The sequence below is a fragment of the Vidua macroura genome, chromosome 5 (assembly GCF_024509145.1).
Source record: "Vidua macroura isolate BioBank_ID:100142 chromosome 5, ASM2450914v1, whole genome shotgun sequence".
NCBI classification, from domain to species: Eukaryota; Metazoa; Chordata; class Aves; order Passeriformes; family Viduidae; genus Vidua; species Vidua macroura.
In genome coordinates, this window is record NC_071575.1 from 51,862,040 (window position 1) to 51,882,526 (window position 20,487).

Here is a 20,487-nt window from a genome sequence, read left to right on the forward strand (position 1 = left end):
CTTCAGGTTGCTGTTTATTTTTATCTTATCAAAAGTTTTGGCACGCCATCTATACCAGACTTAGCATGCAGAAAAGTACAGCAAAACTGGTCACAAGATGTACAGTTTCAAGGTCTTTTAAAGCTGCTTTATCCAATTAACTCTTAAAACATGCTTTATTTCTACCTTTTTACCAATAACTCATCCCTTGTCTGTCCATGTAACTCTGCACTGCAGCTTTCCCCAGCCAATCACCCTGTGCCACCAACACTGCAGAAAATGAAGCAGGTGAAGAAGAAGAACCAGCAGGTCGGACAACGCCCAAGAACGTCCATCTTGCCTCCTATCTACCCCTATACTAAAATACCCCAAAACATAAATTTCTCACCCTGTGACAAACAATTATTCTCTATTATTTCACACACTTGTAGACTCCAATCCATCCCAAAATCTTGGAAGCCTTTTCCATGGGTGAAGGTTAAAAGCAGTGCTTTCCTGGGGGTCAGGACCCCTCGGGGCAGGCAGAGAAATATTCCCTGTGCCCTGGGTTCCAACATAGACTGGAAAGAGAAAAGTAGCAGAAAACTTGACAGTTTTATACCATTGATTTAGACTGCAATAATTTCCAGGGCACACTGTGGAATCAGGTTTGATAAAACACAAGAGATCAGAAGGAAAAGGCAGCAGCATCAGATGCAGCCTGGGTAGAGCAGGGACAGATGGCCAAAGATCTAAGCAAGGGAGCCAAGTTTGAGCCAAGTTTAGTAGTTTGTCACTAGCATTCCAATAGAAGAAAAAATGGTCCTTTGACTTGATAAAGTAACCCAAAAGTGGAAATCATGGTATAGTAACAATATTTTGCTGACCCCCAGCTCAACGCAGGAAACCAGGCAAAAAGTGATCATGTTCCTTTCCTCTCTTCAAATGTTTGCTAGCGATTAAATCACTTAAACCAGTGCCAAATTGCAGGACACAGGAACAGATAAATTCCTTTTTTACCACCTCCAAATTTTAACCCAAACAAGATCATTTCTATGTTCAGAGGACAACACGACATCTAATAAATTTTTTCAGATAAATATATCACTAAGTCTGGAATTGTTATAAATATCCCTAATTAACTTGTCACAGATTGTTCATTAAGGTTTGAAAGGGAACTGGATTGACATAGTATTTTGGGATACATGCATTTGTTAAACTCAGTGTAAAAAAATCGTCAGATCAAGATTAAAAAAATATTGTAAAAATCTTACAATTCTGATTAGGGGCTAGCTAAAAAAAATAGACAAGGAAACATACCACACAGTTACAGGGAATCTAATTGTGAGAAACATTATTAGAATTCAACAAACTTTTATTTAGAAAACAGGGTTCAAGGGAACAGAGTCTAGAAAATGAATACCATAAATAAAATTTGGTAACTACTTGGATAATAAACTGTTTGGATTTTATGTACACAGTAAACAAGTTTAAAGGAACAACTGGTTTTACAATTTGGTCTGAGGATATGAATGAGAGGATGGGGTCTGTCGAACAGTTTTTACATTTCATTAAATCCCTGCATTACTGACATCCTAACACAAGATAATATAACTTCTTAATCAAATATTGTGCTTAGTTTCTACTTACACTAGAACAATTTATGTTATAACGTTAAGAAATAGACAGGAAAAGAGACATACACAAATAAAATTGGCTAGCATCTAGTGAACAGCCCAAGTCTCAAGTATCAGATTCACCAGGGTTTCTGGGATTGGAACTGGCCAGCTGCAATTAAAGGACAAAGCTCAGTGTGACACAAGCACCAAGAGGCAATGTCCTGTGCCAGACTTTAATAAAGGTGTGCAATAAAGAAGAAAAGAGGGAGCAAAGAGCTGCAAGAAAAAGCCCTGAGTACAACAGCAACCAGCAAGTGGACCTGAGAGTAAGATGGGCTGCAGATAAGTGAGCAGAGATGAGGTTTCCTATTATTTATTACTGAATGCACATTAAAAATCTACTGGGAACACTTTCATTTTGTCCTCTTGAAATCAATTCCCAAATTATGAAGTATAGAAAAACAGTGAACTTTCTTAATTTACCTTTTCTTTTACACTGACAAGTATTTTGATTAACATTTCACAAGTTAAGGTTCCAAGAATTCTTCCACTCCCTCAAGTTGCTAGTATCCTAACATATAAAAATTAGGTATCCAAGTAATATAGAAAGATAAGTAAGAAAGTACACATCATACAGTCATCATCCCTCTTTATTCCTAAAGTCCAAACATTCAATCACAAAGAGCGAAAAGAGGATTCCAGACATATTTTATTGTCCTAATCTTCTACAAATCTTCCTATTTTGCCACCCTCGCAAGGAGTGCTTTTTCCCCTGACAAAGGGGAGTAGGACAGGGAAGAATGAAATAATAATGTTGACTGTTTTCTCTCTAGTTAAAAGAGCAGAGGGATTATGAAAACAAGAAAGCATAGACATACTGAAATTGCACAGTTGACTATCAACAGCTAAAACTGCTGGCTAAACTAAACACTGTTTTTGCCTCCAAAACACTAAGCTATTAAGCAAAAATGTAAGCATTCAAGGGCTTATTAAAGATCACAATTAAACCAATCATGATCTATGTCAGCTTTTCCAGAGGCATAGCTTTCGCTCTTTATTCTTTCAGAATATTTTCTGAAAGAATGCCCAAAACTCATGTAGTTTCCTATATGGTTACAATTACTTCACATGAAGCAAATACTGTATATTTCAATGAAAATATATAGTAATTAGGTTAAATTGCACCCAGTGCTTTTAATGGATTAATACACAAGGAAACAGCCAGGCATTAACTAGGGAGGGTAGTCTGACATTACCAAAAGTCAACTCTGCCACCATGAGATGAGTAGCTCTCACAGTACAGAATTATTTCCAACACCATTTACAGTACTAGCAGCATGTTTATAACTCTAGCTGTGCCAAGAGCCCGTATGTTCCAGCACACTGGCATGTGACATTACCACAGTCAGCTCAGAGCACTAAATCATGTCACAAAGTAAGCTTCCCCAGCCCTCCTTAAGCATAGTTCTTTCTATGATTTTCCTAACAGCTTCTTATTTTTGGGCAATGTCACCAAAGCTCAGTGTGTCTCATGCTTTTGAGATATGTCTGTTTTCATGTCCATGTGTGAATACACCATACAGCTGGTACACACATGTCCAAATAAATCAATCCAAAATTTCTTGGAAGAATTAAGCATACTATGCAAGTACACATAATTTGTGTACTTCTCATGCACAAAAATCAAAGAAAAATGTAGGATGGCTGGGATATGTAGAGAACATACAGTCCAAACTCCTATTCAAAGCATAGTCAGCAATCAAATTTGCTGTATTGCCAATAATACAGTGCTCAGGGCCTTGGCCAGTCCAGGCCTGCCCACCTGCAGTAATACAAATTCTGCAAAATCTCTTGAGCAACTTCTTCCAGTGCTTAACCACATTCACCATCAGTACAGAATTTCCTGATATCCAGATGGAGTTTCCTTTGTTGCAGTTCACAACTTCTGCATCTTTGCCTTTTACTGTCCATCTCTCAAAAGAATCTTCATTTCTTCTATTCCACTGACCCCACCTCTTCAAAAGCTACCAGGAAACTGCTTTTCTGTACTTATCAATAGCAAAGTTACTCATAAAAAAAAAAGAATAATACTGGAAGATATCTGTCAGAAAAGAGGAAGATACATAAGGCAATAGCTAGATGTGTCTTCTGCATTGGTAAAAACAGGAACACTTACCTAATCAAAAAAAAAATAGCAGCACCCTTAAGTACTTAGCTGTCTGAGAGAGATATTGCACATTTCTCTGGGTAGCTTTCCTTGCAAACATCTCTGCATTCTTTAAAGGTTCCCTCATCTCCAGACCATGTTGCTAATAGCAGAAAATGTGGAAGTCACGTTCAAGGCATCATAGAAGAAGATCCTGTGCTAAGGTCCTTGAAAGTGTATACATTGATTCTGCAATCTCATCTTTCCTGCCTGAACCAGAAAATTAATTCTGATACTGTGCTTCTCTGTGCAAAGTAGTTCAATGAGATTTTTGAAATTAGAAAGAGTCACAGTACATTGAAATTATATGTACCAGAACAAAGTTTTTAGTTTACAGACTGCAGTCACCCTCCAGAACTGTGCCTTAGAAATAGCTCAAATTCAGAGTTAATTATGCTGAAATCCAAACTTAAGACTAAAAGCAAAAAATATATGCAAGGTATTTAAACACAGCTAGTTATTCCTCCAGAATAACCCAGAGAAGAAAAAAATCCACAAAACGTGATGAATCTCCTATATCTGCTAGAGTCAGGTCAAATTCACCAGGGAGCAAATGTCAAAGCATATCTGAAAACACCTGTTATTGCCTGATCTGCAGCACAACAAGACAATGGCTCTATAGATGACTTAACTGTGTTTCTAAGAGTTACTAATCCAATTCAACTTTATAGCACTGGTTTGGTTTTTTTCCCAAAAGGGAAAAAACCAGCAATACTTTGTGAATATTTTAGAAATAACGTTCCGACTGACAAATTACAGTCTTTACCATATGTATGGAAAGTAGTTCTGGAGGACTTATTATTTCTTGCAGGAGCTGTTCTGCTTGGGGAACAAGGTGGGGGAATGATGTTTTAGAAGAGTTGCATGCTTAGCCCAGTTATTCTGAAGTGTAAATTACCTAGAATGATAAATATGGAGTTGCCAGGTTTCAGTGACTCTAGAATATTCCTATTTATTTTAATAATGTTATGAATTTCTTATTTTTATTCATAATTAATTACATGCAAGCTGCAAAGGAATGGAAGGAAAGACTCCCTAATGATTAAAACGGGTCTAAAGACACAACCTTACATAATATGTCTCTATCACTAGACACAATGGCATTAAGTGTTAAATTTTTACTTATTTTTGAAGAAATTAAGTTTCATATTCTGCTTGTGTGGGCCAGATAAACAGGTAGATATATTTTCTTCCAGTATTTTTGAGCATCAGTTTCCTCAAAAATCTTCATATGGACTCTTTCATTGACAACAGAACATGGTTTAGTTGATACTGTGTATACACAACTGAAATTTATCATCCTGACCAAAGAAACTGAGTATGTTCACAACCACAAATTACTTTTAGTCATACATCTGCTGCACAGTTAGCGTATGTCAACTATGGTAAGAAATGTCTGCCAAGACTCTGTATATTGATTTTTTTTTTCTGGTTCATCAATATGTAATTCCTTATTGCCTTCTCCACTTGTTCTGCAAGAAAGTGTAGGAAGGAGGATTATGAGTTCTTGAATGGTACCATTCAAGTGTGTTTTAACTCAGAGGCTGAGTACAACAGGAAAGCAGGCAAGCTTCTTATGAAGCAATTGGATCTTTCAGCTGTGCTGAACAAGATATTAAAAGAGCACTGATGAGAATCTTCTAGTTCCCTTGAAATGACTTTCCACCCTTAAAAGATCCTTCCCACTCCTTCCAGTCCCTATCAGAGTTCTGTCGCGTGGCATTTGTCTTTATTCTGTTCCATTGCACTCCCATTGAGTTTCTCCCTGACTTCAAAGGTCAAATATCCATCTATCCATTGTGAACAAGCCTTTCCAGCATGCACAACTAACAGAAGAATATATCCCAAATATTTGAACACTGGCAGAATTTATCCGTGAAAGAGGAGAAAGAAGAAAGTGTTTCTTCACACAGGTCCCTCCAGGTCTGTGCCAGCACATTGGATACTGATTTCAACAGAAGAACAAAGATAGGTGAGTAGTAAGAAGACTGCAGTGATATGGACAGCAGCAATAGCTCTCATACAAAATGGTGTATTTTTGTGTTTTAAAACACTATCTCAGCTAATTAAGCCTCATCAGCACGACAGCAGTGTGTCCAGAAGGTGAGCACCAGACAGCACTGGCTTCCGCTGCCTTGCCAGAGAGAAAACAAGTGGCAGAGGAAGTAATACTTGCCTCTGAAAGGCCCTCTGAGCTCAGCAATGCATGTGAGCACGAAACACCCAATTCATAACAAACTTGCAGAAAGGAAGGCAAAAAGCAAAAGCATCAGCAAGATACTACAGCCACTTACCAGCTGAAAGCTGTTTATCAATAACTACCACTTCCACACCAACATCAACTTCAAAAGCAACGATCTGAATACCAGTGAGGAAAATAAATCTCAAAGTTCAGGGGATTGCTTAAGTTTGGATTGGAGAGAGAAGCTAGACAAAGGGGCATGATTATTTGGAAGTGCATACACAGGGTTTTAGTTTGGTGTGTTGGTTTTATTAAGAGCTTTTGTGCAATTTTCCCCTCCTTTTCTGTTTTTCTCCTCAGCATCTGATATTTTTCACTGGAAAGGAAAGAAATAAAAAAACATATTGCACTAGATCAAGTGATTGAGTATTTTATTTTAATGATTTTTAGCCAAAACGTTCTCCAGTAAAGCTGAATTACACCTATTTTAAACACTCACACTTTGGATGAAAAACCTGATGCCTACTAGCTAGATTCTAAGCTGTCAGGATTCCAGGATTTAGTTCTTTTCATAAAATAACATATCCAATTTAGCTTTGTCTCATTTCAGTAAATATTTGCTGCTCCTACAAATAAGTAAAGAAGCTGGTAATGATCTGTAATTTCCACTGCCTAAAATTTGGTCCTGTTAGACAAGATGCATGCAGTATCCCATTGAAGCTCTAAATCTTGACCTCACTTGCAGTAAATCATTGTGGTTAAATCAGCACCCTAATTTTGTGCTGTTCCTGCAGCTTTATTTAGATTCACAGGTCTATCTATCTGTCTGAAAGTCTCCTGGTGTCCCATGTTAAAACTAAAGAAGTGTCTGTATCAAGAGGTTTGACTGCACAGAGGTTTGACTGCACTGACAAGTACAGTCAATATATTAATACCACTGCTAGCCCATCTCTCCTGTAGTAACAGACATTTGCAGGAAGTTCATAAAATTTTCTCAAGAATATGAATTCTTGTTCTGAGGTTTCAAATGGAGTGACAATGAAATATGCATTTATTAGTTAAAAGATAATGAACTGTAACTCAAGTCGTGTTTAAATTACCCATTCAATTCACAAAAACCAAGAACTCAAAAGAAACCAGAATTGAAGTTCCCACCTTAACTTGCCTCCAATATTTCTATACACATTAGTGTCAGACGGTCTGATGTCACAAAAATCATCACAAAATATTTTTTTCATATGACACTAATCTTTACATACAGCATATACACAGATGCATGCACATTTGTCCTCTCTGCATGTCAGGTAACTCTCTAGAAGATATCTTCCATCCTGAGGTACCCCACCGCCCCAGTGACAAATTCAGATGCTGACTGTAGACAATTAAAACTGTTTGATTAAAAGCTGAACAAATTTGTATGAAAGTAGCAGATAGTTTAATTAGGTCAGGGAAAATCCAATCAATAGACACAACTCTAGTCCTACAGACAGAGCACTTGTTGAGACAGAGGGTTGACAGTCCCAAAATCCTATTACCTCAGTGAGGATGAGGTTAAGAATGCTCATTGTATACCACTTGTTGCTGTAAAACCAGGTAGCTAAATAACTGATGGAAACCCAGACTTCACTCTTTGCTGCTATAGGGTGATCTCATTTACACAGATGATGCTGAATCTCAAGAGAACATTTAAAAAAATAAGCAGTCGTGGAAAAGAACTGAACCAAGAAGCTGAACCAAGTATGTTCAGATCTGTCTTATTAACCAAAACACTTCAATTAAATCTATTATGCAAGACTGCTTCACAGATTTCTTGGCAGGAAATTCAGGGGGGAAACAGGATAATTAGTATTCTAATTAATGAAAGGAAGGGATGATGGTTAATAAATTTGGTCAAGCACATTGACTCCAAAGGATACATATTAGTGTTGGAAAAAGCAGAACAAGAAGTTAACAAACTCCCTACATCCTAACAGTCCAGAGGGAACAAGAGATCAACCCAGGTGACAAATTCTAAATCTTAGAAACTTGGTTTAGAGTTCAGATTTAAAATAGCAGCAGATGTTATTAACAACTGGAAAAAAAATTTGCCTTTATTTTAAAGTAGTCAAATTGTCTTTTCTAAACCTATATAAAGCATTAATTCCAAACAGATTTTTAACAAACTAATTATCTAATCTGCAATCACACGCACAATCAGTCATGTTTGCAGTCCTGGAACTTGAAATTTGAAATATCAGTTGAATCTAATCATGCAACCATCCGTTGCTCCAACGTAATCACAGAGAATTTAAGGTTGGCAGGAATGCCTGGAAGTCATTTAGTGTAAACCCAGAATCAGAACAGAGCTAATTTCATATAAATCAAACTGCCTAGAGAACTAACAGGGATATGGTTGTCAAGGATAATTTAGAAATCCTTCATTTTTAAGTACCATGTTGATGAATTGGTATAAGAAAAGTTAAAAAAAATTCCACAAATTACTTCAAAGATATCAAAAGAAATTAAACTTTGTCTGTCTTGTGAATAATATTAGACTGCATTTCCCAGAAAGGTTGTGGATTCTCCTTCTCTGGAGATACTCAAAAGCTGTCTGGACACAATTCTGAGAGATGTGCCGTAGAGGATCCTGCTTGAGCAGGGAGGCTGGACTAGGTTGTCTCCAGTGCTCCCTTCCAGCTCTACCTGTTCTGAGATAATCAAATTGACCCAGTATTTACCATCACAGATGAGTCCCAAGACACTGCCTTTCTGCTGTCCTCGTTTGTCAAATGGACTGGAATAATGGTATTTGGCAGCTCGGTGCTTTCATAGCCTTTACTGTACACTTATTGTAAACCAACACAGAATTGCCTGTTTTACAAACTAAAATAAAGTGGTCCCCTTCACAATCCCCTTACTCCTTAGGCACTGAAAAATTATGACAAATCAGCTGATCATATTTTATTAATTAAAATTGGGAGATGCTTAAGTTCTTCCTACACCATTTCTTCCACCCCTGCCTCCCCAAAAGAAAAAAAAAAACAAACAAAAAATGTTGGAGAAAAAAGTCCCCAATCTTACAGTTAAAACAAATTAAACTGTTAGATTTCAGAGTTCAACTACTGAGTCAATATAAACTCTCAAAAAGCCCCCAAAATCCAACATATACCAGCAACTGTAATAAAATTGTAAGTTCCCTAATTTTTCCCCAGGCTTTTTTGGAAAATCTCAGTTTATACCTTCCTTTTAAGACTTCATAGAAGCATTTAGGGAAGAGATATGGTGAAGGAAAAGGCAGAAAGAAAGGTACAGAAACCATACAAGAAGTACATACAGGTGAAAGAGGTGAAACAACCAGCCGTGCTTTGAAAGAACACAAAACTGAGAGCTAAAATCAGAAGATGTAGCTACAGAACACACAGTGCATCCTACAAGTAACAAACACAAATGATATAAATACGGGTCACTTCTCCCAGTTTCACATGGGGACATAGACCAGGATTCAATTAATTATTTTTAATTTCTTGACAGAGTTGGGGCATCTGCTGTTTCAATTTGTTTAGACAGGAAAAGCTTTGAAACATAGTGAGGGAGAAACAAAAAAATATCTTCATAATTTTTAAGCCTTAGTGTTTTCATCAGCACAAATAATTCTCAGTTTTATTCACCTTTGCACAGGAAAGTTTCACTGAACCCAAAATTTAAGATTTGCCATCTTCTCCCATCTTATTAACACAGCGCTTAGAAGGACTAATCTCTATTCCAGCTTCTACCCCTCATTTTATTCCTACATCAGGGTAGTATGACTATGAAAGATCCTAAAAAGTGCTTAGTGAAGAGACTTCCTATAGCAATTTAGGATGCTGATCAAAACACTACAGCTCCTGGGAAAAATTCAGACCCCTTAGTCACTGAAGAGACATTTCCTGAGATGGAGAAATCAGTTTTAATAGATCTGTTGTGGCATAAAGACCTTATTTCCAAAAGCATCCTGCTTCTAGAAGACAACTTACAGATGAGAAGCTGCATAATTTCCGAGGCAAGATGTATAAGCAACACACAGAGAACAAAAAGTGATAGGCTCTTTCTTCACTGCAATAGAATGAACTGAATAATGATCATCCAGCTCCAGGATGCAGCAGGAAGAGACCACAGTTAGGAACTGGTGAAAATTCAGACTCCACCAACCAAGTGTCAAAAATCTCGGGTTTATTTCTTTGTTAACAGTTCAAAGGCTGGCAAGTTACAGTGCAACCACAGCCAAAATAAAAGGCTTGTATGATTACTATGGATATTCTCAGTTCAGTCAGAGAGAAAAAGAAAGATTTCTGCCAGGCTAAACCTGGGAAGAAGTCTGAGAGGAATGTAAACAACCTATTACCTTGCTTTCCGTTCATAGTGTTTATAGATATGTTCTACCACACTGACCTAAGTCCAGTGTACCAATCAGGTGAAATGTTTTTACTTTAGGACCAATGGAATTAATGTTCACGATGTTCTTTATAAAATAGAGAAGTGCTTTTGAAGAAATGCTCATTTTGCCCGTCCCTGGCTCAACAGCAACAGATTACTAATTTGATTTGAGATTAATAATAAATTCCTATCAGTATGACAAAAATAATGAAACTGAAAAAAGCAAGACAATGCAACATGATACACATAGTGCATAATTGCCTTGCCACTTCAGAGGGAGTAGGGAAGAACCTTACACAATTTGCATCAGTTCAGTCAGAGTGGCCCAGCACATAAAAATTATGATTTCCTGATCAGTGTCATACTTTCCCATTTACAGGTTTTTTTCTCACAAAGATATGCAGAGTGGGCTCTCAGAAATGGGCTTTTTTTCCCTTACATTGCTAACACAGACTATAAGTTAGTATATTACTAAACATTATAATAACAGCAGAGCCTAGTGCTAAATCTTTTCTCATTAATCCTTTACACGGATGATTTCTACCTTTTTAGAAAAAGGATTTAATTGTCTTATTTAAAAATATCCCACACAGTCAGGAATATATGTATCAACAAGGGGCATTGCAAAATATTTTTTTAATTATTTTATTATAATAGCTTTTACACTAGATACAAATAGTATTACTCTTTCTTTTTCCTTTTTAGAGATTTGCAGGACACCATTTTATATGCATGAACATGTGCTAATGGTAATATGAAAGGTTTTAATATAGTGTCTCCTGTTAGCAGATGGCCCTTTGGTGCCAGAAGTCCAGCATGTCATTGATTTTATTCTGCTGGTGAATTATCTCAGAGTCTTGTAATACAAACTGCTTAGGCAGTTATTAATTTAATTTATGTTTTGTTATTACTGAAGAAACCTCTTTGTTATTCCCCAATGCTATCACTGTCTTTTCATCAATCCCAACTGACGGTTTTCAACATGTATCCTTCTTTCCATCAGTTCATTCTCCTTGTTTCCTATCCTTTTGGTGCTCTGGGTGGATTCAGCATCCAGCTGAGCTCCCATTTCAGCCTGTGCCCTGGCTGTCCCTTCCTCCGGCCAGCACTGGTGACCGGCTCCCTGCCAATCCCCGGGCTCTGGGACAGGTGCCAGCCAGGCCACTCCTTTGCTCATACGCTCCAGTGCCTCCCCAGCTCGCCGTGCGGTGCGGGGCTCGTGCACACACGGAGTGCAGGATGGGAGTGCTGGTGTGAGACCATCCTTTGCCCCTTGCAGAGGCACCTGGCACACCGGCAGCTCTTCCAGCCCTTCTGTCAGCTGCCAAGAGCACAAAGCAAACCTCCCTGGTCTGGGAAAACAAACACCACCAACCGAAAGCTCACCATGCTAATGTTTTGTACAAAGCCGACTGTGATACATTTACTTCTAAATACAACTTATTCTAAACACTTTCAACAGTTGAACCAAAATAATTATAGTGGCTAAAGAAATAAAGGCTACTTTTCAGCCATATGTAGGTCATCCAGTGTTGGAACTTAAAACTCTCAGATCCACAACACAGTTGATAGGAATGACTGGAGGGGAAGCAGCATGTAGAGTAGCCCATATGGGCAACATATGCTCCACCAGGAAACCAGTAACTTTGTGACAGCAGCAGATTATTCAGGATAAGAGATGTTTATACATGGCTCCAGGAACAAGAGTGCAGTCTAAAGATGGCAGGCAATATATCCAACTATAAAATATCCCATTAGAGTCATCTGCGGGAAGAGCACAGGTATGCTCTCCTGCTGCAATATTAAACAGCAAAATGGGCTACCATGCACAGCCACCTAGTACAGCCAAGGGGTTCCTGCATGAATTCAGTCTAGAGGCAATGCACTACAGCAACTTCAGTTAGACAAAGATTAAACAAGATTTTAAAAAAACATAGATTAAAAAAGATAACTAAAAAGAGGCATGGCACATTTAAAAAATATTAGCCAATTAGCCAGAATTTGTGTATTACCATATACAACTTTAAGCTTCCAAGAAGGCTAAAAAGCAGAAAACTTTTAGCCACTAGCACATAAAGTGCTCAAAACCACCAGCCAAGGAAAGATCCAGTGAGCTTGGGAAAACTGACTGTCTAGGTCAGAGGAGTTACAGTAATCTTCTATTCTTCTCTTAAAAGCTGGTAAATCCTACTTGTGTCATATTTAAATATGCACAAGCTTAAAATAGAAAAAAAATAAAAGTCAGTTTTCACAAATTCTTCAGGACCTTAAAAAAAAAAAAAAAAAAGGAAAGCAGGGTAACACCATTAGTGTCTGTCCGAGTTCAGATAGGAACTAATTAAAAAAAACAAAGCAAAAAAATGCTAGCAGGCAAAAAAATGTTAATGTGAGCTACTGCAACAGCCAAAGCTGTTTGTCATCTCTAGGTAAAGACTAGTGACTATTAAATCCAAATGTGAATTATAAATTTTGAGTCTGCCACCAGTTTTCATTTGATGTGCAGAAAGGTGTGCAGAAGCCGCCTCACTTCCTACGTGTGATAATCACTGTAAGTAAGAGAGATATTTATTTCTGAATTCTCTTCAGAGCTCAGCTTGGAGCCACATGTAAACCTACAACTTTTGATTGTAAAATGGGTGACTAACAGCTGCATCCCACAAGATAATAACACAAAAAAAAAATCTTTAATAGTTCTGAAAGCGTCTAAAACCCAAAAGGCACAGCTACAGTGTTTGAATGAGCTGTGTTGTTTTGAGCAGATAAAATAACATTTTTTTTCTGTATTCTGTTTTGACTAGACATTTAAAGTTTTTCATGGAAGCCTATGATTTTTTATGAGCAAAAATTAAAACTGAAGTTAGACTCTTTGGGGCAAGGAGAATCAGAAGATATTCTAAAGTAGCAATTTATTATTTCTATCATATTTCTCAATTGCCTGAATTGAAAGACTATCAACGGTATGAGAAACTCATGATCTCTCAGTTTGCAGATGATTCCCCAGAGACAGAAGACAGTGTGTGATCATCTTCTTTTCTTACACTTCTATTTTGTCTCCTCTTTTTCCCCTTTACATCTCTTGTAAAACCACATGCTTCACAGCAGAGTTCCTGTAGTGTACATTGTAACATATTTTATAATGTACACTATTTTAACTATTCAGAGCTACACTCTTTGCCATTTCATTCATTTCTATATAGATACACTTTTACTGTATGCGTCAAACCTATGTACATTGCTGAGGTGACTCCACAGGTGCACATAAATGAACACAACAGTCATTTCCCCCCTCCTTTGCTTATTCCTACAAACTGCACTTGAGGGGTGACCATCTAGCTCAGTTCCAATCTAAGTGTTAATGAAAAAGCATTATACTGTATGTATATATTCACTATCTCACAGACCTCTGTTCTCCGTTTTACAGACCAGAGAGGATGTAGGTTAATTATCCCATAAAACTCTTGCATGCCAGTAAAAGAGATTCTTGGTTTGAACTTCAGGGTATGCAATGGATGCATTATGGAAGAAAAGTGTATCAGAGAATCAGCACAACGCTATCAATTTCTTTTCCTTTCCCCTCACATATCTCAGCAGTAAGCAGTTATAAACCCTTAAAGGAAAGTGCTACCTAATTATGTCTTTATCGGCATTTCTTTATATTCTAGCTGCACAAAAGACCAAAGTCATAATTTAAATGCAAATTAATGAAGATAAGCCAAATACTCAGAATTTTTAAGAAAATCCATTTTCTAAAGAAAGAGAACCAGAAAAGAAGTTTAAATATTAAGAAGCACAGAATAATTAACTTTGTTTTCAAACAAACAGATCTCAATTCAGAATGATGTAGTATTCCACTTTTTGACAAGAACTTGTGATTTCAAGTCATCAGTTAATTACACAGCAACTTGTCTGGCAATAAAATCCCTGTGACAGAAATCTTAAAGCTCAAAGACAATTTCAAATGACAATTTCCCTCCACAGATTCAAGAGCATATGTTATGTCAAGACATAGATTTCTGAGTTTATAAAGTTCTGGAAGAGCTTTCAGGAATTCAAACACATCCTACATTGTACAAAGTTTCTAGGCACAGCATTTTAATTTGAACTAGAAAGGTAGGACAAAACATATAATATATTGATGTTGAACTGGTCAAAAAAAGGAACTCAGTTAAATTCGTATGTAGAAAGCCTCTGATCCACTCCAGTAAAGCAAAATAAGGCAAGTCATTGATGGGAAATGAAGACAAGTGTTTAAATTGGTACGTTTAAATGTGTTATTAGTCTTCTTTAGATTGCAGAAAGATTTGTATACTTTTACAAGCACTGTAGAAAAAGAAATTGTAACAGGGCAAATGCATTGAAAAAAAACATTTCATGACAAACTAGGAGCACAAGAATCATTATTAACAAGATACTACTTTTTTTCGGTAAATGTGGCCTAAGTTTCTACAACAAAAAGTCCAAAAGACTCTGGTCCTGTCAGCATTGAATAGTAGCAGGCTCCATCTTCTTTATACCCTCACATGAAATGTCTTTGAATACATATTATATATAAAACATATATTTATGCTGGCAGCTGAACCATCAGCTTAGGCCCTCTTCCAGACAGTGCAGACCAGCAGGCATAGCACAATCTGCTCACCCTAATGCAAATTCTAGAGATGAGACCCTGCAGCCCTGGAATGCCTGCCTTACCTCTGCTGACGATGGAAAGTGACCTTCAAGACACAGCCAGACATTTCCACTAGCCAGGCTCTTCTCAGGGGTGCCAAGCAACAGGACAAGAGGCAATGAGCAGAAACTGAGGCACAGGAAGTTCCACCTGAACATGAAGAAGAACTTCTGTACTGTGCAGTGACTGAGCACTGGAACAGGTTGCCCAGAGGGGTTGTGGAGTCTCCCTCCCTGGAGATATTTAAGAACTGTCTGGACACAATCCTGTGCCGTGTGCTCTGGGATGACCAGGGACGGTCCACTGTCGTCCCTTCCAGCTTGAGCCATTCTGTGATTCTGTGGCTCTGTGATGAATTCCACTTGTTTTGACATATAGGGTCACGTTCCCTCATCCTTGCCATAACAACTAAAAAAATGAAAATAAAATAAATCTATTCTTTTAGAAGCAAATGTAATTTCTACATTTAAAAAATCCTCCTGCTCACAAACTATCAGAAACATACTAAAAACTATTTCACTCAAAGAGGTCATTAAAAATGGCCATACTCTAAGTATGACTCAAAGTAAGTATGGCCATACTGTAAGACTCAAATAAAGTCTTACCCAAACTATAAAGAGTACTTTTACCCATACACTTAAAAAGGGTACAACTGAAATTAGCGCATTCAAAAAGGAATCTGATATCATTTGCATCAGTAAGCAATAATGGAAATATGATTCAACTCCCAATTTAGAAAGACAAACCTAATTTAAAAGGGTTTTTTTGGTTAAAATTCATCAACAATTTTAACTTAATGTCAAGTTGAACTACTGTATGAAACTGGACGCTACTCAGTTTTTAGCTGTAGGCTACTAGTGTATTTCTAACTGCATTTCTTTGCCTTCTTAATTCTTCCTGAAGAAATTTTACCTTGTCTGAGGCTTCTCACAGATAATTTTTTCTTTTTTTTTTTTTGTATTTCAAGTGATTACCTACACTAGAAAAGTCAATGTGACTTCTCCAGCAATAAGAACTCTATAAACTCAGTTCATGCACCTATGCATTCACTAGCACAGTTAAAGCCCAAAAGCTTCTGAGTAGCAGTAAGGGGTTACTAGAAGGGGTTACTGCTGGAAAGTACGAAATCCTGTTCTTCCACATCACATGAATTCTTAAGTCCTCTCTACTAGGCACATACATACAGTAACTACAGTTTAACTTGTCAAAAGTTGTTGGCATTTGTAGGACTTGTGGTTTTATTCTACAAACCTAAAGCATCAGGACTCAATAATATGAAGTAAGTTACAATAATTCCTAAGATTTGTATTGTTTCAGAACAAGATCTCTCAGTGCTAAAAAGTGAGCTATTAAGAGACAATGAAACTGACTTTAGAGCAAAATTACGTGTACTTCAGTATAGCTTTTCTTTCAAGCCTATCAACAGTCTCAAAGTCAACCGGACTATTCAAGTAACAGTGTAAAACACTTATTCCATCCATTCCTTGTCAGCATTTCAGCATGATTTTCATCAAAGGAACTTAATTCCTCTTTTGTGCAGAAAATGATAAGAATATTTGGAAATGTGAACAGAATTATGCTCACATGCAAATATTTCCTGTATGCTTGAACAACAAACTATTGGATACACCTAGATGTTTGTCTCTGCTATTCTGAACAATAAAAAACTGTCTTGAAACCCAGAAATACAGCCTAGTTGCCAATATACCTCATGACAGTCATGGGATGTAGGACTTCATGCTGCCTGCAACCTTGTAAAAGTACCACTGAGGTTAGCTCTCCATCTTTCCCTGATTCCCACACATCTCAAGTGTTGAGCTCTCTCCTACCTGCTGCAGTCCAAAGAGCCAGCCTTCTTCACACAATCTTATCTATTAGCTCTCAATGCCAGCTCAAAACTAAACATTTCTTCAAGAGCATCAGGTGGGGGTGGAAAGAACAGTAAAAGCAAGTATTTCTACTGTGCAATAAAATGCAAAACTTTTGCAAACAGGTCTGGTCCCCTGTTCTTCCTTCCCTGGCACATTAAAAGCTAGGAGGGATGAAAGTCAATCTCTGATCTTCAACAGTGGTATAGGGTCACCTTTAGCGACAGGGTGCATCAACACAGCTCTTATTTCCTTCCTGGAACAGATCAAAGCTACAGTGGACAGAAACCTCTATATTCATGGGTTTTTTGTCTCCTTCAAGTAATAGATAAAGCCTGAGAGAGACAAAAAGAGAAAATAAATAAGCCTCCCTTGACACTTCCAACTAAAACAGCTCTTTCATGTTCCAGACTTAAAATTACATCCAGTTTGGGCCTGAATACATGTGGCAAAAATACTGCAACATTAAAAAACCCCACCAATGCCACTGTTGTGCAAAGGGAGTAGAGGCTGCTTAACACCTCTGAGAGTCCACCCTCACACATAGGGAGGCCAAGTTTGACTTTCCTTCCCTCTCGTTTTTTAAAGACAAATTGCAGGGAACAGCAATAATCACCATGAACCAGTAACATTTAATACAAGGGGGTTTAAGTGACTCCCACATGCCCTTTTATCACTAGAGAGAACAAAAATGAAATATTTGTAAAGTCAAATGTTTTTCCCCCCCTGCATTACTTAAACCAATTGTTTTGTTTTAAATAAAAAGGAGCATTATGACAATGGACTGTGCAGCTCTTGATTCAAGACTATTCCTTCTCTGGCTGCTATGGCAGATAAAAAGAGCATAATATCCAGTCCACCTAGACCTAAAAAAAAAAGAAAAATCAGTTAATTATATCTTTTTCAAAAGTAAAGGGGCATGGAAGACAGATTTAAATGTTACCAGGAGAAAGTAATCAAGATTATTATTCTACTAGAAAATATCCCAAATGCATAAAGAACAAAACCCACAAATAAAGAAGCAATCACTGTGTTGTGCAAACACACAGATCACTTCTAAATAAATCTCGCTCATCCTATGCATGATTTAACATAGATGCTTTGCTCGGGTAAGCAAGATTGACAGCACTCAACTGGAAACCCCTAAAATGGATCATACAGTACAAATTTCAGTTTTAGGCTGTTTTTATGCGCCTACAGTGATCTCCCCTTTCACCACAGCCCACCCCACTGCCCCACAATCCCAGGCAATGACCATGGTGACCAGTACAGGGGTGTAACTTGAAAAAGGTCCTGGAAATACTTCTGTAGGCCAAGGATTCGAAAGTATGATGAAAGAACGTTCCCTGTGTCCAGAAAAGGTATTTTGCCATCTGCATAGAACCAACCTCTTGTTTTAGACAAGTTACTGCACAGGGTGTACATTGCCCAGGCACGGACCGTGAGAGGGTGCAGGGGTGGTCTCTCTGAGGGAGGCCAGGGCTGCCCGGGGACAGACACAGCCAGTGTCACAGACAGCTCCAACCCACCCTCCACAGAGCACGGCTGAACCCCTCAGGCACTGTGACAGCACCTCTGGGAAAAGACACTTGAGAAAGGGCAAAACGTTGCCCAGCAGTAAGGAGGGTGGAAAAAAGTGTGAGAACCAGTCCCATGACGCTCAGGTAAGAGAAGCGCAGGAGGTGCTTCAGGCCCCAAGCAGAGACACCACAGTGCAGCAGGTTTTGCCCCAACAGCCCATGGAGACCACTCTGGAGCATGTGGTATTTTCTGAAGGACTGCAGAGCCTGGGGAAGACCCATGCTTGGACCAGGGAAAAGTGTGAGGAGGAAAGAGCAGCAGAGAGAAGCTGTGCTGCACTGATCACAGCCCCCATTATCCTTCCCACTGTGCCACTCAGGGTGGGGTGGGAAGAGGTAAATGAGCTGGAAATAAAGAAGTGGTAACAAGCCTGGGAAAAAGATGAGGTGCAATGGGAGTGGAAGACATCCTAGTTTTGACCACTGTTTCTCACCATCCAACTCTTGAGATTAAATTAATTCCGATCACGTCAAGTCTGTTTTGCCTGCGTTGGCAACTGTTAACTGTCTACCTCGACACACAAACTTTTCCATCTTATTTTCTTCTCTTGTCCTATTAAGAAAGGGAATGAGAGAGCAGCTGGTTGTATGTTTGGCAGCTGGCCAAGGTCAACCCAGCAGAGCTACAAACTAATTTCAGTCTAGTCAATCAAGTCTTCTGCAGCTGTGTACTCAGAAAAACCTTCAGAAACTAAAACCTCCCTCTGCAGCCAAAACTCCACAAGGCGCTGGCTTGCCCTCTGACACAGCTAACAAGCAAACAGAGGTTACAAAAGAAAACTACAGGCAGCCATGCTGCCTTTGTGAGTGCAGTCATGCCATGTGTTTCCCCCCAAATCAATGAGACCACTCTACCCAGCTTAGGGTATCACATAATTGTAGAATAGTTTGGGTTGGAAGTGACTTTAAAGATCATCTAGTTCCAACCCCCTGCCATGGGCAGTGAACTTTTCACTAAACCAGTTTACTCAAAGCCCCTGCTGACCAGGTCTTGAACACCTCCAGGGATGGGAAGTCCAAAACTTCTCTGGGCAATCTGTTCAAGTGCCTCATCAACCTCACAGTGAAGAATTTCTTCCTAATGTCTGATGTAAACCTACTGTCCTTCAGCTTAACGTCACTCCCCCTTGTACTATCACTACCTGCCCTTGTGAAAAGTCCCTCTCCAGCCTCCCTGTAAGCACCCTTTAGGTACTGGACACTGGATATGCAAAGACGGTAAAATAGAAGGTAATTTGATGAATGATGAAAGAGAGTGAGAGGGTGGTGAACAGTTGGAAGATGACAACTGAGAAAAACAGGAAACTAGAGCTGGGTCAGGTTGCACGAGGCTGGGACATGACCTGGAGGTAGCACAGGAAAATAGAAAGAGGCCAGTGCAAGGAGACAGGACTTACAGGAGAGCTCCATTACAAGATGACTTTTGATAGAAAAGAAAAATTAGTTAGGAAAATGAGCAAGACCTGGGTGGAAAAGCCCTCACAGGTCAATTTGGTGAAATAAGTAGGGCTGCTGCCAGTGTGATGACTGCCCTATGGTATATCCTTCAACATGTCCAGGAAAAGCAGCAAGGCTGCCCACCATGGCTAAACCAAAGTCAAATCCCAGCCTGTGCTCACTGGCAGCAAATTCCTCCCTCCCAGGCACATGGGCAGTTAGGATGATTTGCACAGTGCTCTTATTACTGTTAAATCCCCTCTGACAGGGAGTGACCAGGCAAGGGGCAGAAAAAGGGCCCAGTAGGTGATGGAGCAGCCCCAGAGCATGGCAGCCTGGCTGATGCCTCCCCCAGCACTGCCACCAGCTGCAACGCACTGCACACAGTGCTCCTGCATGGCACTGCATGGAGGGCACCAGCCATGTCTGCCAGAAATGCCTTCTTCTTAGCTGCAACCCTGCCTGAAACTTCTCATCTGCTTTTTCACTGGGATTCAGGTCTGATACAAGCCTGAACTTTAAGAAATATTTAGTTCTTCCTCCACCAAGTTTCCTACACCATCTGAAGTGCTTTAG

At 38.8% G+C, this 20,487-nt stretch overlaps 1 protein-coding gene across 8 annotated transcripts in view; it reads right to left on the reverse strand.

Annotated features, from left to right (window-relative positions):
* The window catches only part of CADPS2 (calcium dependent secretion activator 2), a 284,824-nt gene that overhangs the window by 241,614 nt on the left and 22,723 nt on the right, over positions 1 to 20,487 (reverse strand). For 3 of the 8 annotated variants that reach the window (XM_053977632.1, XM_053977631.1, XM_053977630.1), the window contains exon 1: positions 15,050 to 15,420. The exons of the other annotated variants lie outside the window; for them this stretch is intronic. In XM_053977632.1, the coding sequence (XP_053833607.1) occupies positions 15,050 to 15,400 (351 nt within the window). In that variant the 5' untranslated portion in view covers positions 15,401 to 15,420. Of the gene's footprint in view, positions 1 to 15,049; positions 15,421 to 20,487 lie in introns of those variants that run through there. 8 annotated transcript variants of the gene reach the window in all.